We start from the raw sequence: 26089 nt of genomic DNA, 5'->3' as shown, positions 1-26089 counted from the left end.
GCACTGAGGAGCTGGCACATGTACGCTGACGTGCTGGCTGCTTCCGCACCTTCCCTCCCCCTGCAGCTTAAGACACTAGAAACCCAACTCATTGTGGAGGAAATGAAAGCATTGCACAAAGGACACCAATCAGAAATTAGGATCTCAGATACGTAAGAAGGTGTCTAATATCCAAGGAAGATAGCAATTTCCCAAAACATGCATGTGCTTTATGAAAAACAGGCTTGAACTGAACAGGCGCCTACAAAGCTTAATATATATTTGGTTTGCATAGTGGATCTGCCATTTTGCATAGTGTTTCAAGACAGTCCATGTACTCACACGTTTATGGAACAGAAATTGGAGAGACAGGGTATATGTAACGTGTTTATACGACCAGCTCTCTAAATTAGGCATAGGCATGGTATTTCTGTCCATGTGAGTGCGGTGGCAAGTTACTGGGCAAATCCGCCATCCCTGGAGTTTGCTTCTGCGCCTCAGAAAAAGGGACATCCTATCAAGCGTGTTATGCTAGTTACTGACAGTCTATTATGGGATGGGCAAGGCTAGGCAGTTATGTTCTAATTGTCTATCGAGCAGGTATTCTGAGTAATCTAGCTACAGGGGTCAGACCTAATTGGTAAAGGACGGCCAATAAGAACTGCTGAAACACCAGCCTGTTGCAGGAATTTTGGTTATCTTAATCCAGCCAGTACAGGTTTCTTTTTAGACCGGTCTGTTGCGGGAATTCTGGTTATCTTAATCCAGCCAGTAGAGGTCTCTTTTTAGACCGGTCTGTTGCGGGAATTCTCGTTATCTTAATCAGCCAGTACAGGTCTCTGTTTGGACCGGTTTGTTGCAGGGAGTCTGGCTATCTTATTCATGGCAGTACAGGTCTCTGTTTAGACCGGTCTGTTGCACGGAGTCTTTCTATCCTAATCCAGCCAGTACAGGTCGCTGTTTAGACCGGTCTGTGGCAGGAATTCTGGTTATCCTAATGCAGCCAGTACAGGTCTCTGTTTAGACTGGTCTGTTGCAGGGAGTCTGGCTATCTTTTTTGTTTGAATATATTGTATTGGTTTATGCAGTTAGGTTGTGATACACATATATCGAGAAGTGTAGGGAGTGATCACATACATTGCTGAGATTGGTACAATAAGTTAGTACAATGGCAACACTCAGTAAAACATTATCTGTTTATGCCAGTTCCTGTAGCAGGAATGTTATAATGACATTGGTAGGTAATTCAACTGCAATGGACATGATAACACTCAGAATATTGAGCATTGCATCCTCAGGGTGTTGTGTATCTAAGTGTGGTGGGAGGTGGCATGTTCCATGGCCCTCGTTTCCTATTCGCATATTTCCTGATATTCAGCATGTGGTAGCACCAGATGTGGTGTGTAGTCAGGAGTACCGAATGTCGGATTGGTACCGTCCTCCAATGCAACATATTCAATGTATTAACAAGCATGGCAATAAAACCTGCCATAGTATCTTCCAAACAAGGACCCCATTGGGGACAAAAGGTCAGATAGGACCATACAGGGAAGGAAGAAAAGGCCTCAGGTACTGAGAAGGGGAGAAATAAAAAGGGGGAGGGGAGTAAGTTGTGTCAATAGGATTACAGTGTCGTGGGGCGGGTCAGCATGCAGCTGTTTGGGCGATTGCCCGGGTCTGAGATCAGTGTGGTGAGAGCGTGCTGTAAGCGTCGCATGATGTGACAGGGGATGCCGATCCATTGCTAACCAGGAAGTGCCATATTGCCATCTCCAGGGGCATGCGGGTGTCCGGTGGAAGACACCGCCCAGCTACGCTGCAGTATCACTCCTCATAGGTATATTTCCCTTCTAGTGTATTACCCCTCAGGTGAGCCCTCGATTCAAGCTTGCCTGTTGGAAGGAGCGCAGTGTGTCATCCCAGAGTTGTGCAATTGGAAACGTTCGTAAACCTGCTGTTTCCTCTCGGTGTAGTGTGATGCTTTCAGCTCCCGCCCAGTTAGTGAAGGAAGTGCACCAGTATTTAGTGAGTGGCGGCTCACTCTTCTTCCAATGTTTGGTGAGCATGCGCTTGGCAGTGATTAGTCCTAGGTCCCAGAATCTTGCCGGCACTTTGTTCAATTTAGTTCTCCTATATAACCCCAGAATGCAAACCTCCTATGTATGTGGTAGGCCTGCGCCAGCGCTGTGCGTTAATAGAGATGTCACGTCGCTCCAATATGTAGCAAGGGTGGGGCAATTCCAGAGCATCCGTTTAGACCGGTCTGTTGCAGGAATTCTGGTTATCCTAATCCAGCCAGTACAGGTCTCCGTTTAGACCGGTCTGTTGCAGGGATGCTGGATATCTTAATCTTAATCTTAATGGTCTAAACTCTGTTTAGACCATTCTGATTGTCTTCTGGACAAAAAGGACGTGTTACTAAGCTGTGGCTGCTATTTAAGTCTGTTTTAGTGTCACGGACAGGGATAGTGCTTCAACGCCTTATCATCAGTAATAAGCGATATACAAATGCAATTACATTACAAAACAATGCATATCAGTGCAGGATTTGCGAATGAGGTAGTTTGTTACACAATGTAGTGCATGTATCCTGTATGCCCATTTACAGAAGAGCTCTGGGTTGTGTGACGAAGCACAAGATGCATTTCTTGTTCCTGCTGTTTGCAGCGAGAATGTATTTCAGAATTAAACAGTGGAGCGACTGGCAGGTTCCAGTGCAAAGGACTATGTTTCCGCCTCCAGCAATTGATTCGCCTTAGCTGAAAGGGAAAGGCTGTCCAGCTGCAGCGTTTCTGAAGCACCGTTAATATAAACCCACGCATTTCTGTTGTAAGGGCACTTATTTCTATTTTTAGAGCTGCTTGTTTCGCGCTTTCTTGCTCTGCCTTTGAGACCTCTCTGGTGAATCCTTCCTTTGAGATGGAAGGTGCATGCCACGGCTCTTACACGCTTGGGGGTGTGATCAGGACTGACTGAGCTCACCAAATGTGCCCTCATTTGGGAATCACAGTGGGCATTAACATCTCTCAATGGCCCAGCGCCTCAGATCACCACAGCGGTAAAGGCAGTTATCTCCCCATCCCCAGAGGCCTCGGTGCAGGAGTTCCTCTCACTACCAGAGAGGAGGGCATGTGCCCCTCCAGCCCTGGCAGGCGGGCACTGGCTGGTGGTGAGACACAGCACCCTTTTAAACCAATGGGTGCTGCCAGCAGGGGGAAACTGGGCATGTCTGGAGTAAACACACTCCTCTTTCCTAGGGCTAGGGTCGCCACCTGGCTGGTTTTCGACCGCCACCGCTGTTTTAATGTCCTACCAGTACAAAAATAAGCAAAATCACCTAAAGGCAGTATTTTTAGCTCTGATTTGCACATCCTCAAACATCAGATATAAATCGCAAGCACTTATAAACATGTTCTAGGGCTGCGTTGACGACCACTGGCTAATAATTAAAGTAAACAAAGGCAGGAAAGCCATGTACCAAATTCAAATTTCAAAATTTCAAATGCTTTATTCGGTGTATAGATATAACCATATAGCATACAAAAAGATACATTTGATACATCATAAATTTGTTAAAAGCAATCCATTATCATGTTAGGTCCAGGACATATACAGGATGTCCACAAAAATGTGATAGATACATCAATTTATGAGGCCTACATAGTTTCCTTTAGATAAAGTGACAAAGTGCGTAGTCCCAAAGCTTATCGGGTAGGATTAGAATGATACATATAACGTTTAAGTGTAATTACAGAATTTAAAAACATCTTAGAATTCATAATATATAATTAATTCAACTGATTAATATAATTAATTAATTTAAAAGGATAGAGCCAATACACCAATGGTAAACAGATTATTACTGGAATCATGATGTCATAGTAATATAGATCATAAAATGATGGATTTCCTACTGGAAACACATTTTAAAATGTAGGAAGCTACATGGAAGCATTCATCTGCGCTACTCAAATCAAACATTAGCTGCAAGGCATCTTTGGTACTTCTTATATTGAATTTTAAAAATAAAGGCTTTAAATACAGTTTCCTATAAGGAATATAAAATTTGCAAAAAAGCATAAAGTGACAACAGCTCTGTTTAGGTGTCCCGTCGCATGGGCAGGGCAAAGTGCTACTCCTTCTAATTTGAGGGAAAGACACTAAATGATGCACAGTGCCCAATCTCAACCGAGTCAGGACAAAACGGTGAGAGCTTCTGGTAACAGTTGACAAATACTGTTGGTAACCTTCTATGATGATGTGTTCGTTGTAGAAGGCATATGTATGTTGGGATGCATATCTAGCGGACCTAACCTTCTTAGCATTTTCTAGGAACAGATCTTTCAATTCCTTTTTGAGACCTGGACGCCCAATTCTGGATTCACGAAAGGATCATGATCAAAGACTGTCTTAAACCAGAACTGAATGTGCCTAAACCAGGGAATACGCATATGGTTGTCGAAGTTTAAACAATCCTTGATAACAGTTTGTGTAAACTCTGTTTCTGCTTTAGACCAAATGGATCTCCATAGAGATAGGGGACGTAATGCTGCCAGATCTCCTAAGTAGGCTAAACCTACTTCCCTGGGTAAAATCTCTATGGAAGCGGATGCCGGGGTGCATAATAAACGATAAGGAAAAGATTTTCCTGGTGTTGGAGCAGCTTACAGCTACTTATATTATGTCCCCAAACACCGGCCCCATACAATGCAGATGACAGACACCTCATGATGTAAATGTGGATCATTTCTTTGATTCTGCGATTCCCCAGCTTGGTTGCGAATCTAAAGATACTGTTGGTGTTCCTCGTCAGCTTTAAATGTACAGACTCCTGCTCACTGGTCCAGCCACCGTCCCCAGAGAAAGTTATCCCTAGATAACAAGATTTCTTGACGGGTTCTAGCCTGACGTTATCTAAAAGGAAGGTCCTATTGTGTTTAGTCTTTTTCCCACATGCCATGGTGAAGGTTTTACCCTTGTTAATTACCAGTTTCCGTGTGACTATAAAAGCAGAAAAACTATCAATAAGGTGCTGCAGACCATTTTCGGTTCGCGATAAGAGTACCGCGTCATCTGCATAAAGCAGAATCGGAATGGGTTTTCCGTCAATGTGTGGTGCATCCACTGCGGTGGTTCTGAGTATCTTATCTACCCCATTAATAAACAACGAAAACAAAAGTGGTGCTAAAACGCATCCTTGCCTTATACCTCTATTGACTTTAAAAAAAAAGGGGTGCATTCACCAGCCGTTCCATAGCGTACCTTGCATGTTAAAATTTCATATAATCTAGCCAGAAAATATATAATGTCTTTCGGTGCTCCCATGTCAATTAAAACGGGCCATAAAAGCGAGTGTTCGACCAGATCAAAGGCAGAGCTGATATCGGTGAAACATAAAAAAAGATTTCCTTCCTTGACTATGGTGTATTTGTTAATTATAAGGTCAAGGTTAACACATTGCTCCATCGTACCAATCCCCCTCCTAAACCCATACTGTATTGGTGATAAAATGGATTCCTCTTCTGCCCAGGTTTCCAGTCTGGCCAGAAGGACCCTACTTAGTATTTTGATGGAGGAGTCAAGGAGGGAGATGGGCCTGTAATTACAGGCCTCAGCCCTGGAACCGTTTTTAAATAGTGGTATTATAATTGATTGACCCCATGTCTGTGGGAGTTCAAATTCAATGGCAGCATTAAAGAAACGTGCAAGGATGGGTGCCCATAGTGATTTCTCATGTTTATATAAATCTATTGGCACACCATCCGGGCCAGGGGCCTTGCCGCCACTGCTTTTTTCCAGTCCTGCCAAGACCTCGTTCAAAGTGATGGATAACCTGATAATCGGCCATTGGCCTAAACTTTGTAAAATCAATTCATCCGAGTTAAAAACCTTTGAAAAGTGCTCTATCCAATCTGTACAACTAACGTTAGAAGTCACTACAGGGATTGTATCATTTTTTAGGAAAGAGCAATTAATTGTCTCCCATAAAAGTTTACTATTTTTTAGGGTTGCTGCCATATCTAATTTTTCCCATGCCTCATCTTGTAATTGTTTTTTCCTAATTGCAAGCCTAGTTTTATACACATGCCGTTTTTCCCTAATTAGTTCCATATCTCTTGGTTTGGCTGACATCACTTGTTTTAGTGAGGATAATGCCTCAGTGCAGTCTTTATCAAACCAACCAGATGGGTTGGGTCTATGTTTACGCTTCTTGCCGGTCAGTAATCCCTCTATGGTGACATGGATCTTATTTATCCTGGGTAACATATCTGCCGGGTGGTACTCGTCTTTGAGGCAATAGATTAAGTCCTCGCCGCATATATCTGTTATCTCCACTAACAGTTTATGCGGGTTAATTTTCGCCCACTTAATTCTAGGGCCATTTGGTCTAGAGGCCGTAATTTCTTGGGTCGGCTTACTGTATATGTGAGTTTGGAGGCCCCAGCCAAGTAAAGTTAATAAAATGCTGTTGTGATCACTCACAACTTGTTCCTCAATCCAAAGATCACGATAAGCAGTACCGCTCGATATTAAGATGTGATCAATGTTGGTATTATAATTCCTGCCCTTAAAAGTTGGGCATCTAATTTCTCCTCTCTTTTTGGAACAATCCAAAAGCTCTAAATGTAATTTGGCGGCCAGTCTATTCAAAGCCAACCCGTATTTATCGTGTGGGAAGTGGTTTAGGGTTTGGGTACTTCTATCCTCTATATCACGAATAGTTCCACAGATGCCCTTTTGGGCATCGGCACAGGCTTCTAGATTAAAATCCCCTGCCCAAAGAATGACAGGGCAATCTCTATAATTAGTAAGGAGGTTATCTATTGCTATATCTATTTCTCGTACCACTAGGTCTCTGTTTGAATTAAAAATTTTATTATAGAAGTTAACAATCATCAAATCGTTGGTTTGGTGATGTTCAAGGTAAATTATTAAGGCATGGGTACCGACTTCTATATGTTTACCTAGTTTAAATTTAGTAAGCCCGGTGGAAATCAGTGTTACTAGGCCTCCCTTTGCCCTACCAGCAACCGATTCCTCGGCGTGAATACAAATTGATATATAACCTTCGACAGTGATTGAATCTCTATACCATGCCTCTTGAAGACATATTATATCATGCCCTTGTAAAATAAAGTCATTCCAAAATGGGGTGTCTAATTTACTATTTATACCTGCTATGTTCCAGGTTATAAAATTCAAACCTGCTCCTGTTACATATGATGGTTGATGCAGTACGGACGACTCGTGACTGCCTATGGGTATTGTAGCGATGGTAAGTTAAGGTTAGATGGGGCATGTGTCTCTATACATAGGGTTTTTACAGGGTTACTTGAGTGATAATCTTTCTCCAAGTTTGCGGAGGGATCCGCAACCAGGGCTGAATTATTTATAGTATTGGCTATTAATTCCACAACGGGGTACTGATAGCAGATGTTCCCAACCTGCCATTCCTCGTTACCCTCCTCCTGCCCGTTATCTATAAGTTCTACAATCACTCCATTTTTAGGGCCCCGCCGGGACATTTTATCAAGATTAAGATTAGTGATTACAGACAAATCCACCTTGCCAAATGGTCAATCTACTCCCTCTAGATTTGAGAATGGCTCGAATCGGTTTGATAAGGGTAGATAAAACATAGCCCTGTTGAATGTATTCCCTACATGTGGTTCTCTTCTATATACATGTTGATGGTGTAAAGGTGGTCCTTGTCTCATACCAGGGTAAAAGTAGTGTAGGTCTAATGTTTGAATATCCCCCTCTCTACCAAACCTTGGTTCCCTGCGGATAAAGTCAACCACCCACAAGTCTTTAAAACTCACGATGACACAGTCACCCTCCAAGTCCTTAGTTGTCTTCCCTACCCAGTTTACCCTCCTAACGTTAAGAATCTCTGTATTGGAAAAAGGGGGAAGTGTTCGATTGGTGTTTAGCCAGTAGATGACTTTATGCTCCAGGTCCCTGTGTGTTTCCCACTTATCACTTCCAATTCCGCGTACTCCTACCATGATGATTGTGTAGGGTAATGCTTCCGGAGGGAGGTTTACACATGGGGCTCGATGGTGTATATGTTTGTTTTTCGTGTCACCCGGTGTCTTAGGCAAATTGGTTGCTGTTTTAGTACGTGAATCAGGCTGAATCTTCGGCGTGGTACATGGTCTAGTGGCTATGGTACTCATAGGCCCCTTTGAATTGAGATCTGGGGTACTTTTGTAAGTCGTAGTTGTCGCAGGGCGGGTAACCAGGGCTGTACTGGTGTTGGAGTTCTTGTTTGTGTTTTTAGGGTTTTGTGCTGTAGATTGTATTACAGTATTGGAGTATGAGGTCTTTGATTGTTTTAAGACAGTGGTAATGACATCTAGTCTGGTTGTATTGCCAGTGACTAGTTTTTTCTATGTGATCTAATTTGGAGGTGAGCTGTTTCGTCCTTTCGACTAGGGGTAACATTAAGGACCTGACAAGCTTTTCCATTTTCTCCAATAATCTCGTTTCATTGTACCCTTGATGGAGTAAATTGCGATTATCATTAACTACTAGGGATGAAGTAACATGTGGAACAGGCTCACGAGGGGCCTTTTGCACTTTTTTCCGCCTTTTGGTGGCGCCTTCTTAGGTGGAGTGACGCTTCTTTTTCTTTTTCCAGGTGGATCGGTGATACTGGTGTTACCAATAACAGTAATCTCTGGGGGATCTGTATTTACATGCACGGGAATAATAGGTGGGGAGGACAATAATGCAGGTGAATTAACAATACTGATACTATTATTGGCGGTATTATGTGTATCAGTATTAACATGTACAGAGGTGGCGGACCGAGGAAGCCGCGAAGATAGGATGGATAAAGCAGGTGAGATGGATATTGCAGGAGAGGATACGTGGGAAGCATGAGAGGTCAAACTGAAGGGGGTGGAGTTCATTATAGAACACATCTCAATACCATCGTTTACCTCTGGTGAGTGGCTAGACACTGGACTCGGTGTAACTAGTGGGATAAGGCTTGGTACAGATTCAGGTGTTACAGATGTTGCTATTTTGCCAAGCGACGAGCGCTTCCCGGTTAAAAGATCCAATGTGACAAACGCTTCTCTACTAATGCTATCTCTTTCTCTATGACCACCTTAGCCCGTGTCAGAAATTGGTCGATAGTACCTGTTGCAACCCCCCCAGTGGATGCGATGGTGACCTTACGGTCTTTTCGGAGTGTCCGTACCATAGTTCAACAGAGTTCAACAGAGAAGGCTAGGAAGATACACGGGACAGTTACTTAAACAACAAGAAAGAAACTGAATACCGGTATGTGTAGTCCAATGGCCAACTCGTCAGGGAGGTGGCCCAGCCCGGCCTCCTCCAGCCTCGGAGGGCCTAAGAGGGCCCGCCCTTTGCCCGGGCTTCGCCCGGCATCCCGCGAGGCGGGTGGCGAGCGCTTTAGTAGCGCGTCCGGGGGCGGGGTCGGGCGATGGCGGCTCCTGCCGCGATGTAGCTTGGGAGGCGTAGTCCTCCGCTCGGCGGCCGCAGATTGCAGGTGCGGCGGCGGGAGGACTACGAGGCAGCCCAGAGTTCTATCCCCTCGCCGGTATCCACTGTGGCAGCCCGATGATTTTCAGCAAAGGTAATGAGCCCAAACAGTTCCGCAAGAGCAGTGGGGAAGAAACGAGGTAGGTGCAAAGGGAAACACCCGCTCAGCCGGTGGCGAGCGCTTTAGTAGCGCGTCCGGGGGCGGGGGCGGGCGATGGCGGCTCCTGCCGCGATGTAGCTTGGGAGGCGTAGTCCTCCGCTCGGCGGCCGCAGATTGCAGGTGCGGCGGCGGGAGGACTACGAGGCAGCCCAGAGTTCTATCCCCTCGCCGGTATCCACGGTGGCAGCCCGATGATTTTCAGCAAAGGTAATGAGCCCAAACAGTTCCACAAGAGCAGTGGGGAAGAAACGAGGTCGGTGCAAAGGGAAACACCCGCTCAGCCGGTGGCGAGCGCTTTAGTAGCGTGTCCGGGGGCGGGGTCGGGCGATGATGGCTCCTGCCGCGATGTAACTTGGGAGGCGTAGTCCTCCGCTCGGCGGCCGCAGATTGCAGGTGCGGCGGCGGGAGGACTACGAGGCAGCCCAGAGTTCTATCCCCTTGCCGGTTTCCACGGTGGCAGCCCGATGATTTTCAGCAAAGGTAATGAGCCCAAACAGTTCCGCAAGAGCAGTGGGGAAGAAACGAGGTAGGTGCAAAGGGAAACACCCGCTCAGCCGGTGGCGAGCGCTTTAGTAGCGCGTCCGGGGGCGGGGCCAGGCGATGGCGGCTCCTGCCGCGATGTAGCTTGGGAGGCGTAGTCCTCCGCTCGGCGGCCGCAGATTGCAGGTGCGGCGGCGGGAGGACTACGAGGCAGCCCAGAGTTCTATCCCCTCGCCGGTATCCACGGTGGCAGCCCGATGATTTTCAGCAAAGGTAATGAGCCCAAACAGTTCCGCAAGAGCAGTGGGGAAGAAACGAGGTAGGTGCAAAGGGAAACCTATCAAATTAATACTTTCCATTTTGTTTAAAGTCCCATTTACTATCATGCCAGGTCTTTGCAGACTCCTAAAACAACAACAAATGGATGTATATTTTATCCTGGGAATGTGGAAACCCAGCCAGGGTGCATATTCCAATAGAGCCCAGGTCTGCATTGGAGCCGGCACAAGTACCGGTGGGCATCGTTAAGGAGGGTAAGCTGGTGAGCTGTGCAAAGAAAGGGCAGCTCCTTGCAGTGGGAGGAGAGGGCAGCTCCTTGCAGTGGGAAGAGAAGGCAGCTCCTTGCAGTGGGAAGAGATGGCACTGGCACGTGGTGGCAGCACCTGGCACCGGGGTAGTGTGGAATGTTCATATTCTTGGACACTGTGAGAAGCTTGCACTTTTAGACAATATGCTGAGGTGGCATGGGTGTGCAGACTAGGAAGCAGGCTCTATCGAGCAGTGTAAGAGGCTCTGGGGGCTGTGTGAGAGGGGGGCACTGGGAACAGTGAGGGGGGATAGGCAGTGGTGGCCAGTGTTGTCTTTCTTCAGCACCAAGACATACCTGTGGATTTACACATTGTACATGGAGTGTAACACAGTACTCTGGAGGTTTTTGAAAAGCTCCCTTTGGTCACAGGTCACAAGGCGAGACCACCCAAAACACCACCTGATAAGTCAAGGCTTTGGCAAAGAATAAGCCCTGCTCAGTCAAAATAATTTTAATTAGAGTGAAATTTACAGTCCGCACACTATTTACATACACTAAGCACAGAAAACCAACTAATTCTTCAGAGTCACACGGCTCACTGCATCGCCAACTGCAAACATGAAATCAACAGGAAACCAACTCACTGCACAGAGGAATCCAGCACCTATCACCCAAATCACTTACTAGAAACCATCTCATTGCATACAACGCCTACATGGGCATGAGTCACTCCACTCAGGTGCACAACTCACTATGAACATGAACCCAAATGACTAAACGTACGGGCCAAGCTTGGTGTGCACAGCCGCCAATAGTTACTACACACTAGGGCTCACTCTATGCGGTAAACATCCTTTACCACGAATACTTTTCCCCGCAGGGAATTACAACGCGGTCGTGAGAACGACCGCGTTGTAACCATGCATACCATTACTCAGCAAGTCTGAACAACGACTTGCGGAGGGGGAAGGTGGTGTTGGATTTAAAATTCAACACCTTCCCTACTGTTGCACATACTGGAGTTGGAACAGTTAATTATACTATTCTAACATCCAGCGACCCCCTCTGCAAGTCATTAGTGCGACTTGCAGGGTAATAGTAAGTGTGGTTACAATGTGGTCGTTGTATGACCGCGTTGTAATTCCCTGCAAGAAAAAGAATGCATTAAAAACAGGTGTATTCACTCTATGAACAAAGAAAATGAACTCACAGATGACTGCACAGAGTAGTGAGTGTCACAAAAGCTAATTGAGTTCATTTCTTGCCTATGATATCTTGTCTACTACTGCGAAGACTTGCAGGCTAGCCTGAGCCCCTACCCTCCCACCAGCCCACTCCTTTCCGCAATTCCACTTTCCATCAGAAATCGGTCCCCTCTAGGAGAGCCAGGGCTCGGCTTTTATTGAGACTTGCGTTTCGCAGGCAGGAGCTACATCACCAATCAATCAATCAGCATTTGTAGAGTGCGCTAATCACCCAGGGGGGTATTCGGGCGAGGCATGGGGTGTGGCTACTCGAACAACCTGAATTCGGCGTGCGAGGTAGCGGTTCGGAGGTGGATGGGGAGGTCGTTCCATGCTTTGGCAGCGAGGTGGGAGAAGCAGAATCCTCCAGCTTGAGTACGATGGATGTGGGGGTTGGTGGCCAGAGAGGTGGACCGCAGGTGTCTGGTGGGCTGGTAGAAGGTCAGGTGAATGTTCAGGTAATCTGGTCCCGTATTGTGGAGGGCTTTGTAGGCATGCATGAGCAGCTCGAATTGGCATCTCTTATTGATGGGGAGCCAGCACACGCAAACCTCCTTTGTTATGTTTACAATCACTACGGTTGTGAATTTGTCTCCTTGCTTCCAGGTATCTTCTTCTAACTTTCTCTCTTTTTACAACAGTCCTTTTTGTAGATGAAAGCAACACCATGCCTATAGGGCCATCTTCATCAAGCGACACTGTGTAAGACATGGTGGGATCTGTAGGCTCACATATGTGATGGGAAAACCAAACTACTAGGCACTGCCACCCAAAATGCTGGATGGAGGCAGCTGACCCCATTGACACGGTGCAAGTTAACTCTACTACCACCGTTCTTAAAGATAATGATTTTAGGTGAGGGGGGAGGAATGGGAAGCCAGCGAGAAGTAATCTAATGTTTGGATCTGGGGCAAAAACATCAAATTATATTAATTAGCTCATTAGTTCTACACAAGGCGTACTTAAACGTGTCAGCACTGCTGAGATTAACTCCTTCTCCCCGGGGTTTACCATTTATTTCAATTTGGCAGCACCTTTTATGGGATCAGTGTCTACTTAGATTTTTCTTGAATTAGCACTAGTTGAATTCCAGAAGCTTGCAGTGAAACTTTATAATAAAAACTAGCTCAAATTTTGTTTGATCGTCCCTCCAAGCAAAGAAAATGATGAGAGGGGGAGATAAACCCAACACGGAAAGTTCAAATGTAGTAAAAACTCACCTCTCTAGCTATGCAAACCTAAGCAGTGGTACACTTGCCATATGTCTTTACTAGTTGTTATAGGTTTTACTGTCTAGGAGATGAGAAATGGGAAAGGGGCGTGGTCTAGTGTAGAGATTATCAACAGTGGAATAAGAAGGTCTGGAATCTTAGCTTCACTACGCCGAATGATTATGGCCATATACCATATAAATTCTTCTTCTGTTCCCTTATTTGCCAATATCTTAGAAACACGCTAAACACCAGTTATTGACACTATTCAAAAACAGGTAGTTTGCATTTAACAGAGGGATGATGCTCTTACCTGTGATGCTGATTTCTTGGGACTGAACCCCTCACTTTTTGGGGAGCATGTTGGAGACACTGTGCTCCCTGATGAGGCGGATCCTTTGCCACTGTCTGAGAACCAGGAGAAGGGCATGAAGGGGGAGACACAGGACCGTGCAGATCCCTCCATGGATTCCCTGAAAAGAGAGATTAGCAGTGCCTCAGTATAAGGTCGGACATGTTTGGGTCCATTTACAAATAAATTGCATATTCACACCCACAGACTTACTCCTAGGCGTGAGTGTAAATGGTCAACGTTTGTGAATTCACAAAGGTTCACGGGAGTAAGTCTGGAAAGTTGCACCCATTGCAGCTTTCTAGGATTACTGCGTGGAAAGTCATGTCATGTGACATAAGCTATTTCCCAAAAGCAGAGTTAAACACAGGTATAATTCCACACTGTGGAAATACACCCATATGCACCACTACATAATTTTTTCTCCTTTATATTGCAGCCATTCACAGCTTGATCTTTTCAATAATCTTAATATTTGACATATCCTGCCTTTTCATAAGTTACGTTTAAAAAGTATTGGCTATTAAGCTCTAACTGGCCAGACTAATTATTTATACAGTGTCTTTGAATATGTTCTCATACTTAGGGATTTTTATATGCCATTATTTTATTTGTAGGTTATGGTCTGATGGGAAGAATCAAAAAATCTTATGGTTTTTATAAATCTCCTTTCCACCTAGCAAACAAAAAGTCTTCATAAACGGTTCTGATCATTAATTTATAGCTTCAATTGATGCTTCCTTGATGGAAATTGCACATCAAAGCATGCACCTGTCAGATGACGTGAAGCCTTCAGCTTCAAAAGTGGCTGCTTCATAAGCAAAAAAAGAATCCCCTTCTGTCTAAACAACCAAAAAAGATCCTCCTTGATCCAACAAATCATCTTCTATCCCGCAATAGAAATTATACTGGAAGAAATAAGGGCTCTATAGCTGGTTATGAAGGAAACAAATAAAAGTCACATAAAGTCTTGGCAGAATTGAGAATTAATCATCTTAGGTGGAGCCCAGAATCAACAACATATGATTACATATCTTGAAACTGAAGTATCGGAGCTTGTAAGGCACACCAAAGCTTAGAAATTCGAAATCACTGTAATAATTTACTAATCTAAGGAACGGCGGGTAAATCAGAAAGAGAAGCCCTTGTTACATCTAGGCTGGACTATGGCAATGTCCTCTATCTGGGTTCCACAAAGCTTTGATACAAAGATTGCAGGTGGTGCAAAACGCGACTGCCAGATTACTCTGCTAGGTTCCTAAGACTGCCCCTATCTCTGGCTTTCTTCGTGACCTTCATTGGCTAAATGTGGAGTATCATAACAAATTCAAAGCCTTGAGCTATATGTTCAAAATTAAAACTGGTCTAGCCCCACAATATCTCAAAATCTTTAGTTCAACCCTATATACCCTCACGCCCCCTCCGCTCCACTACACAGTCTAAATTTACAGTTTCGAGAATCAAACCTATGCGCGTGCATGGTCAATCTTTTGCTTAATTAGGACCCTCCCTATGGAACTCTCTCCCCATTTCATTAGAAAAGGAAAACATTTATGGGAATTTTTGCAGATGTTTGAAAACTTGGCTGTTCAATATGTAATGTCTTTGTTCCCTTTTTCCTCTCATACAAGGCTGGCGCTGGGAAACCCATTGGGGTAGCTGTGCACCTTATAAATTTAAGTAACATAACAGGATATGATTTATTTTCTAAATGTTGTTCTTTCCCAAATTACTAAACAATCCAGATCTATCCAATGTCAATATTCTTAGAGCTCATAGGCTTGGTAGAAAGGCTGGTGTCATGCATATCATCGTTAAATTCAGAGGTATTTTTGTGTTATTCTTAGACATCACAGACTTGCTGAAAGTTATCGCTGCAGTGAAAATTAAGAATCAGTTATCCTGGGAATGTAAAATAATTTATATTTCACAACACATGGCCTAGACAACTATAGCTATTAGATAGGAGTTCCCGGATTTAAGAACTGCTCTGAGAAACATAAATGTGACATTTGGCCTAATGCATCCGAGAACAAAACTACTGCTTATAGTGATCCTAACTAGCTTAAGTTGTACATTTGTAAAAAAAAAAAAAAGGATGAGATGGACATGGTTCTAAATAACATCTATCTTACCTTTGTTATGTTTGCTATGTTTCCACTGTTGAATTATTTGATTGCCTTTTCCTAAAGACTCTGACTTTTGATGCTTTCGGATGGTCAATGATACTTGCATGCAAGTCCCACATATGTCGCTTCATTTTCTCTATTTTCTCCTGAGGTATTTATCCTGTTAATGTTGTGATGTTATTAACCTACATTACTATAGAGATCACCTCTGGCTTTGACAATACCACATCTTCTTGTTTCACTATTGGTATGTTACTCAGTTTCTTCCTCGTGGTTCTAGGCTTTCTTTATCTTATGTGCTGTTTCAATGCTGGCTCTTTTGACCTTATTTTCTCTGTCTATACATTTGCTTAGTTACACATTATAGTAATTGTTCTTCTTATTTTATGCCTTTAATTTATTGCTTTTGTATGGTCTTTGGCTATTTCATTTTATATTTGTTTAATATCTGTCAATGACTAGACTTATTTCTTGGAACATAAAGGGCCTTAACAAGCCTATACAAATGGAATGAGATCTCTCTCACTTATCTAGGTTGGGTGTTCAAAATGCGTTGCTGCAAGAAATGAATGTTTCAAAAATTGAGGCTGCTATAGTAGGAAGAGATTGGGTGAGTAATGTTTTATATTATCTTTTTCTTCGCAAAAAGTTATTATACTTTTGTAGAAGTCACTTCTTCTGGTGAGGGCTCCATATTTTTATTCTAAGAGTAAATTGCTGTTTTAGATGTGTTTACATGAGGTTCCTTTAATTACCTTGATTGCATATGGTGCTACTTTGCCAGACACATCTGTCTGGAAGAATATAAAATGTTGACAGTGTTAAGAATTCCCTCTAATATGAGAAATCCACTTGTAAATGTATCCCTAATAAAATGCAAAAGGCTTTTCAGAATATGAAATCCTGCCAGCGTTATCATACTCTTGGACAATTTATAACTCCGATAAAAAATAATTTTCTTTCTTCTCTCCTATCCATTCAACTCAATATAGGGCAGGCCCTGTTTTGTCAAGTAAACACTTAACTACTAACCTTATTAATTTTGAAACTGGGTCCATATCATTCTCCGATCATTCACCTTTTATTTAAGCCATTTGAAATTCCACTAAAATATGGTAATAATAGATGGAGTTTAAACACAGATGTAATGCCTGATCTTTTGTAAGAATTCTAACTGAACACAAATCAATTCATAAAATGTTATCTGTTGGAAGGTATCGCAATTCAAAATATACTGTCATCCAGAGAGTTCATTATTAATTTCACATCTAAAAACACCTCTGTATTAACAAATTGAAAATGTTATTAGATTACATCAAAATATTAAAACAAACTTGCTTCGCCTCAGAGTCTCAGCACACTCTAAAAGACAAGCTTAAGGTCCAATCTTTTTTTTAAATAGAATTCTCGATGCAAAATTGAAATCAAGTTTCCTTTTTGGCAAAACAAAGTTGGTTAACTTTTTGCAAATTAACTAACAGTTAAAAAAGATAGATCTATTTTCTGTACTATTGTGAATGGAAGATTCATGACTGCCCTTTCTGAATCACTGAGTGTTTTATTATTATCCAAAATATTTATATGCACCAGAGTCCATAATTAGTAAACACACTTTCACTGAATACTTTTTTCCATAACCAAACACCCCTTTGCTATGGTATGTTTATACAAGTTAGAAAAAGATGTAAATGTTGATGAAAGCATTGATGCTATCCATGCTATTTCCGATTTAAGCATTTTGACGTGATTTGAATTATTTAACTATTTCTTATTGTAAGGGAAAGCTTCTACTTCCTTTGCTGAAGCCACATTATGTCTTATCGCAAAACTGGATAAGGACTTTACTTTTTGCAAAATATTCAGACCTATCTCTCCTACTAATTCTAACTGTAAAATGTGTGCAAAAGTTACATCTTTAAGAGTTGAATTGATTATTCCTGATTTGATTGGATTGAAAGAGTCTGGTTTTGTTAGTGGATGCCTGCCTTTAGTTAATGTTCATACTTTTTTAAATGTTTATCAGTAAAGCAGGCCTTTCTAAATTGCAATTTGCAGCTTTAATATTGGAAGCAGAAAAAGTGTCTGACTGATTGCCACGTGTTTGACTTTAGGTTTATAGCTTTGGCATGTAATTGTTATGGCATTGGTATGGATCTTATATTTTAAGATTATCTTTATGCTTTATTCTGACCCCACAGCTGCTACTTATGTTAATAGCATTAGTTTACTTTACAGAGAAGTATGCATCATTGTTGACCTCTGTTCCCCCTATTAATTATACACTCACCGGAACTGTTTTTAGCCAGAATTCAACAGAATTTCAATGCTAAGGGATTTTCTTATGACAAAAATGAAAAATATTTTGTCAGAGCGAATTATGTCCTTTTATAGGTTAAAGGTGCCAAAATATCCTTATCTTTATTATTTTAGGCTGTTAACCTCTTTTCTTCTAAATCTGTTTTAAAATAAATCTATATACATCAAAAAGCTTGTCCCTGAATACAATCTGTATAAACGAATGTGCTCACAGTTTCACATAGCATGGAATAACGCTAAAATGAATTATCTGGGTCTTTGGTTCACTAAAAATGTTAAAGAAAGGGTCAAGTTACATTTGAATTTTATCAAGCAAAAAGTGTCTAGTTTAACTGAAAATGTTAATACTTTTTTCTTATCCTTGTGGGAGTTGAGGTTGGATACTTTTAAATTGATGTTTCAGCACATAAACTTTAAATCAATTTCTATGTTACATGCAAATCTTCCGAAATCCTTTTTTTTTTAATTATCAACTTGTTATTAATCAATTTTTTTATGGAACTCAAAGACATCTGGAATTTTAATTGCTTTGTGTTTCCCATGTTTCTCTGTATATCATATGTCCCTCTCATTGAAACAAGCTGGATATTGGTTATTAGACTCAAATCATGATCAATTACCTATTAGAGTTAATATAGGGAAAAACCGAATTTTCTTATTTGTTTTGCTGAATTTATATATATGACTCAAAACCCAACTTTGTACTATTTTCATGTCTTCAGAAAGACATGCAGGATATTTAATCCTATCTTGTTTGATATGTTAGCTAAAAAGGAGACCTTTGTTGTCTTGTCTATCTGGTACAATAGTGCTTTTACAATTGATAACAAAGTTGAATATTGGAAACAATTGAAAGAAAAAGGTACTAGTTGGACTCACCTACATCTAACCACAATACTTTCACCCTTTCCCTTATTTGCACGCAATTTTACCCTGCCTCAAACTTTTTATGCACATTATGAGAAATGTGACTTGCTTTGGCTGATAGAACCAGATTTAGCTCGCAACCTTCCCATTCTAATGGTGGGCCGTCTTGGGGAATAGCTGCAACATTTGCTAAAATGTATTCTATTCTATAACAAACCAATGCTCCTACTAATAAAAAACAACAGCTGGACTGGAAATCAGACCCTAATATTGTTTGGTCTTCACAAATATAAAATGACATATGGAGTATAGGTCTGGCTGCATCCAGGTCAGTGTTTGCAGCCAACACTTTATAATAGTTTCTTAACAGATGTTTTGTCACCACTGGGTCTATCACTAAACTGGATTTATCTTTACCAATGTTATACTGGTCTTCGGGTACTTTCTTTCACTTATTTTGTGAAAGCCATTTGATTACTGTATTTTGGTTAAATGCATGGAAGCAACTCAATCTTGTCCTTCATATAAATATCCTTTTTTAGCATTATTAAGGAGTTCAGTTTAGGAATGGCACAAATTAATCTCTAAAGGGAAAATAGTTGACCTATTTCTAGGGGCTGTTTGAATGTTTCATTCTACCCACAGAATTTGCAGAATTTGGCAACTCCACGTGAACTTCCTGCCCAAATTCGACCAATCTCCAATTGGCAGACTTTTTTCCCCACAAGGCTCCAGAAATGTGAGCTGGTGGGCACAAGTGTGATTTGGCGTCCCCTAGTGCAATTTTCTAATGCTGGCGGTCACAGTAAGAGGGCTGCTTCTCGAGTTGATTTAGTGTCGCTCTTGTAGATTTTCTACTCAAGCAGCAGCAAAATCAACAAGAATGACCATACGCTCTTGAGCACCATTTGGCTGAACTCCCTGAAATCTTGCCTAATTTTTATGTATCTCCGCAGATTTCCCAGAGTGAAACTCTGAGAGTTATGCCCACCTCTACCTATTTACTACAATATAAATTCTACAAATAGCTGTAAATTGGAAAATAATTCTCAACTTTCACCTACAGAAGGGTGGACTGATATTTGTCTTAATCATACGATTGATGGTATGAAATGCAATACTTCTGGCCCTTTAAAAAACGGACTCATTCTAACATCTCCATTCACATTTTTGTTTCTCCATTAGTGGTGCAAATATTTCAAATAATTGTATTTTAATGAAGAAGTCATCAAACCCTAATTACATTTCTTGTTTAGGATATCCACCTACCCTGTGTTTAATGATAATCCTGCAATATTTGTATCTAATATATATTTGTGATACGCTTAATGTTATTTTAACATTTTACCAACCTCTAGTCTATTACGGAACATTCTTCTTTCCCCTTTATTCTCTCTCTTTTTCTTTGTTCCTTTCTTCTCCTTCTCTGTCTCCCTGTGCACTGAAAAGTTATCCTTTCTACCATAAAAATACTTACAATTTCAGAAGAAGTAAGTAAACTGTATAATTATAATTTCATAATTTATAATTCAGCTTGTAAGATTCATTTTCTAGACTGCAATGTCTTCTCAAACTTAAACAAAAACACCCATGCTTTCTCAATCCATACATATTGAAAGCCACAAAGTGTCAATAAACATAAAAAAGACACTCATTTATTTGTCTTCGTAAAATATCTTATCAGTGCTTACAGGCAGCTTTGAACCAAGCAATTACAGACCAATCATATTTCCGATTAGAGGTCTCCGATAGGTTCAAGTAGGCATTAATGCATCTGTTCAAATTCTTACTATATATGTGCATCCATAAGTTTTCTCCGCATTCCAGCCATTGTCTTTCCTCACTTTCCATCACTCTACCCTGCACTCTGTGTCTGGCAATTTCTTTTTTTTGATTTTGTGGTTCTCATGCAGCTCTCAGATTTCATTTCTTAGCCTGTCTCTGGATTTAGTTTGTCTTTTGGCCTCCATTAATTGTAGCTGTAGTTATGTTAACAATCACATCCACTCACACTCCACCAAATTATCAGGTGCCTACTCTTTCAAAACTGACTGTGGCTGAATATATGTTTCTGTGGTACCACAGTTGAACGAGTATGTTTATAGGGATGTGAAGTATTGTGTGTCGGGGCAGACTCTGTCTGTGAGAGTAGGTATATGTGTTATTGAGTGTTTGGTATTCTGAGAGGCAATCTTGGTGCATGTGCAGGGGTGTCTCTATAGAAACATGTACCATTGACAGTCTATGAGGGCTTGCGTAACTGTGTGTCTAGGTGTATATATGCAGAGATCTGATTATACTAGGATTTTGTATGCAATGTGTGTGAGAGTTTGTATGGTTGTGTATACGTTGTATGACTGCGTATGTGCGGGCATGTCCGAGTGTGTATCTTGGTTTGCGTTTATCTGAGTCTGTGTGAATGTGAAAATGAGTGTGTAGCGTGAAGAGTGTAAGTGACACTTTTACATGTAGAGATGTATCTAGCGGTTTTGGGTGTCAGTTTGTATGTATGTCTGCTTAAAGTGTGTTTCACCATATCCAATGGTATGTTTCGAAGGTTATGGGTGGGTGCCTTTGTGTATCATCACATGGTTTTGTATGTAGGTCTTTCTCAGTCTGTGTGTGTGAAAGTGTGTGCATGTGATTCTAGCTGCAACTCTGTGTAGGCGTGTTCTGGAATGCAGACTGCGGCGGGTCTAGATGTTTGAATGTTTTAAATGTCTGCACATGTATGGGTATGTTCAGGAGTGTGTGGCAGTCTGTATGTATAAGTATGTGATTGTAGTTGACGTGGCAGCTTGTACGTCTGTTTTATGTGTGGTAATACGTTTGTATGATAAAGTGTGATGGTCAGTGTTTGCGTCTGTGGTCACTGCAATGCCAGCTGGTGTGTTGAATATACACACTTCCACGGGATGGCATATGTAGCTATGAGACTTGGCGTGATAATGTGGGTTTTAGTGCTGGATGTTTGCATTATTTATTTACTTTGTGACCGTTCTACCGGACAATCTTTAATATTCAACCAAGATTTATATCAGGAAGATTTGTAAACATGCATGATTCACTGGATGGAACATAACTTGATGTTTATACAAGATTTCCATTCTCGTATGTGTGCGCTCGCTGGCACGTTTTTTTTATTGCCGTTGTGTGAGAATGTGAATCTACTGTACATGAATTATAATACCTAATGTGTATATGAGGCGTGCATCCACTGTAAATGGGTGTCTATTGTTAATGAGTGAGTGTGATGTATTCACTGCACAGCGGTGGATTGTATGAGGTGTGTATCCACTACACTGCTTTTCAATATTCCTGTGTTTATGTGAGGTCTGGATCGGCTGTTCAATGATCATGATAGCTGGTTTCTGTGTGGGGCGAGTATTGATTGTAAATTTATCATTGCTAATGTGTGTTTTAGGTGAGGTGTGAGTTCCCTCTATAAGGGTTATTATTGCTGATATGTGTGTGAAATGTGTGTTCGTGTAGCTGGGTCTATGATGGACAGGCCCTTCCTTTGATCACAAACTGCTCACCTGCTGCCCATGGAAAGCCTATGGAGTCCCTTCTCCTTCCTGCTCTTGTTGGATGAAGCTCGTCTCAGGGTCACTCTGCAAGAAGGCAACAGAAAATCACAGCTATACACGGGTAAAGCACGCAAGAGCATCACAATCACCTCTGCATTGTGGTATATCAGAATTACATGTAGGAAATATTGCATACATTGCATATCTTCAAGGTACGTAGATGTGGAGTTAAGAATAGTACATCTAGACAGATGTTGCAGAATGCCACAAAATGACAGGCAGGTTTTGCATAGGCCTCTTGTGAAATTCCCTGATGCAGATCAGACTAGAGAGGTTTGCAAGCTTTGCTGCAGGAAAGTGCCAATGATGAGATACTAGCCAGTGGGTGTCACTCGTCGACAGGCTTGGGGTGATTATCTACTTGAGGCATTTCCTATATTTTTATCTAAATGTTCCGCCCCTCTTTATGCTTTTTGACCGTCACCGATTAATGCCAGCTTGTTTTGACTTTTCAATGTAGTTTCACCACATTTTTACAAGGATTAACTTACTGAGATAATGGTTCTTTAGTTCTAAAACAAACAAGGAACCTGGAGTACATGGAAGGTTTCTTTGGGGTGACAGGAAAGTGGGGTTTTGTTGTAGTACATGGTTTGAGTGGCGAGACCCCATTTTTTCCTATTTCCTCCATAGCTCCTTTTTTGTTTGATGATACATTAGCGATACTTCGCTTGGGCTCATTGTACGCCTGGCACCATTGGGCGGTGGTTGGAACTGGCATTAGTGGTTACTATGCAAGTATATTCCATGAAACAGGAGCCAGGAATAAGACATGGCTCCAACATTAGCTAAGATGCACAAGTGCTCCATTTCATCAGGAACACTTAGTTCCAGCCTTGGGCAGTTCCAGAAATGTTACATTTTGGCATTCAACTGTTCCACTAGCAAAATAACTTTTTGAGGTCACGTTGCAATCTGGTACCCCCTTTTGGCCATTTCTGGTGATGCTATAAGGCGCTTGCCTAAAGTAGCCCCAATGTAGATTTGGCCCTGGGTTTTCCTCAACGATCCAATGTATTTTGTTAATTGTAGTCCTGGTTATTCTCAACTGATGCAACTGGCTACATTTTTAGATAAAAATAGTTTATAGGAGGAGTGACTGGACTGGAATAGAGTGTTCTGATGACATGTAGTGATCTATTAACGTCAACCTTACACAAACTTTGAGTAACACATAACATTTTTACAGACTAAAGCTGCTTAAACGTTTGTTTACCCCTCTACTAGTAAGTGTTACCCTGCCGCTAAGCCTCCAGGAAGCACAGTTACATCTTAGCTCCATCTCACTAAACTCTAGACTTAGCCACTGCAGCACAAGCACTTCAGGAACACAACTACAAATCTCACAGTGGACAGTCCTACCAAAGCTGCCTGGCTATGAGAACATGAGCAGTGAGTTCAATAAAATCACTACCACAGCTCATTAGGTGCCCTCACCAGAACAAGCACTAGAAAGTCAATACATCCATATATCCCCCACCGCAGAGGCAGCCAGCGGCAAACAACAAGCTGGACAGCTTACAGCTCGACATGGGAACTATAGCAGGGCAGACCATCAAGAAAAGCCACTGCTTCATTTTCTAAAACAAATAAGGTATCCCACATATTCCTTAGCAGCCCGTGGCGGGCTCAGCTGAATGTGGGAGTGCTGAATACCAAGGCAAATAGTTTTGATTCCACCTCGTGCCTCTTTCTCTCACCACTTTACATTGCCTGTCTTTATCTCACACTCGGGGGTCCTTTTTCATCTATATTTTCTCCTATTGTCACTTTTTTCCTATCTTTATCTTCCTTCTTCTTACTCCCTTTTCTTTCTTTCTCCTGCTCTGTGTCAAGAGCTAACGAAAACAAAATGAGTCCTCGTCCCCAAAACCGAGGGCTAATGTCCAAAACCTGCAAAGCCGGCACGAATGGACACTCACCAGATAAAGGCTTACATGCTGCAAATGTGTCTCTGAAACAGGTCGAGTCAAACATAAGTGGAAACATAGAGGTGATGTGAGGAACAAGAAATCGGAATTGAGAGGACTGCCTCCTTCACCGTCCAGCAAACAGAGATACAAGAAAACAACAGTTTCAAAAGCCTTTAGGAAAAAAGTCAAGAACAATTGTATTTCATCTTGTGATGGTACATGCAGGTAACAGAAATAGTGCCATATCTGTTAGATCCTTTCCACAGGTTAGCTAAGAAATGTAGAGGCATATGTACAAGAAACTGGCAGAATGCAGGGTTACGCCTAATTTTGTAAAGCCGTGCTCCGTCAGTTTAAAAAAGCAGTGATGCGCCATATATATATATATATATATATATTATTATTTTTTTTAACTTTATTTAGCATTTTAAAACAAAGCGTAGGGCTATATATGCATGAATACAGTCATTTATTAGGAGTAATGGAGATGATCATATACGTTACATATGGCCTGTTCCAGGAACACAACAATCAGTACTGTCCGATACACAGTATCTTATAATACGTGGAGGTTAGACCCTCATATTTATACAATTGCCCAAATTACACAGAGACGGTTTATTATGATATCCTCTAGCAAATGATAAATAATAGAGGTGACAGAGGTGATAATGAGGTCCATCTATCCTATCCCGGTGGGAACTATACCCTGTTCCTGCTGAGTGGGAGGGTCTTGCTCTAATGATGCAAGGTAGGTTCGAAAAGCGCCCCATATGTCTCTGGGTCTAGAGGCGGAGGGAATTGTGGTCGCGTTTATTTCACTTTCTCGTGGTGCAAGAGGACAAGCTATTCATCCAACCCTTAAGTGTGGAAGCGGACCCGCTTATTGTTCATCCGTTATCTGATTACCCAGATCATTCTCCCAATCCTTACGAACCCTGTCATCATTGAGTGGGATGATAGCTGCACAAGCCTTATATAGTTTGGAGATTAGGTGGACGCCCCTATTGCTCTTGATGACCAGTGATAGCGGGGTGAACGATAGGGGTTCAAGAGGAAAGTCGGGGAAGACAGCACTCAGCACTGAGCGAATGAGCAATAGTACAAATTTGTCCATGAATGTTGCGACAAGGAATCGAGACATGTCGTCTGCATCGAATGCATGGCCATTTGGAAACAGATCGCCAATTTTTAATATGTTGAATTTGGCGCATGTGCGTTGTATAAGTCTCTCACCCGTAATTGGCAGCCATCTTGAATTTGGGAGGGGAAGGGATTTAGTGTAAAGAAGAGGTGTGGTAGTAATTCATCTGAGTTTCTCCCATGCCCAGCAGGTAGTGGCGACCGTTTGGATGTCCTTGGGATCTCTGGAGAGGCCCTTGGGCAAACTAGTGGCTAGTGTCTCAGGGAGGACTAGATCAGACTCTGGACGTAGATAAGGAATCCAGGCATCTGGATGATACCACATCTGTGCGTAGCTGCACTAGATAGTATAGTTGTAGATTGGGTACTCCATATCCCCCTCTGTCATAGGGAAGAGTCATGACCTGCCCTCGGACCCGGGCCCGTTTATCACTCCATATCAAACATATCAAATGGGAACGGAGCGTCGCAACAAAACAGTTTGGAAGGGGAATTGGAATATTATTGAATAAATATTAAAACTTAGGGAGTATGATCATTTTGATAAGAGCCACCCATGCAGCTATGGAGAGTGGCAGTTTGAGCCATTTGTCAATCTGCGTCTCCAAAGCGTTTATTGCCTGGCCGTAATTAAGGCGCATGATCTGCTCAGTGTCGAGG

The 26089-nt window shown here is 42.1% G+C and overlaps 1 protein-coding gene across 1 annotated transcript in view; it reads right to left on the bottom strand.

Annotated features, from left to right (window-relative positions):
- The window catches only part of SAMD14 (sterile alpha motif domain containing 14), a 294092-nt gene that overhangs the window by 29739 nt on the left and 238264 nt on the right, over positions 1–26089 (bottom strand). Inside the window, exons 6-7 of the mRNA XM_078645242.1 lie at positions 22323–22397; positions 13433–13592 (exon numbers count right to left, since the gene is read on the bottom strand). Coding sequence (XP_078501368.1) covers positions 13433–13592; positions 22323–22397 — 235 coding nt within the window. The remainder of the gene's footprint in view (positions 1–13432; positions 13593–22322; positions 22398–26089) is intronic.

This window comes from Lissotriton helveticus, chromosome 5_1, assembly GCF_964261635.1.
Source record: "Lissotriton helveticus chromosome 5_1, aLisHel1.1, whole genome shotgun sequence".
Lineage (NCBI taxonomy): Eukaryota > Metazoa > Chordata > Amphibia > Caudata > Salamandridae > Lissotriton > Lissotriton helveticus.
The sequence above is the reverse complement of the archived record's forward strand: the minus strand, read 5'-3'. Positions and strand labels throughout refer to the sequence as shown.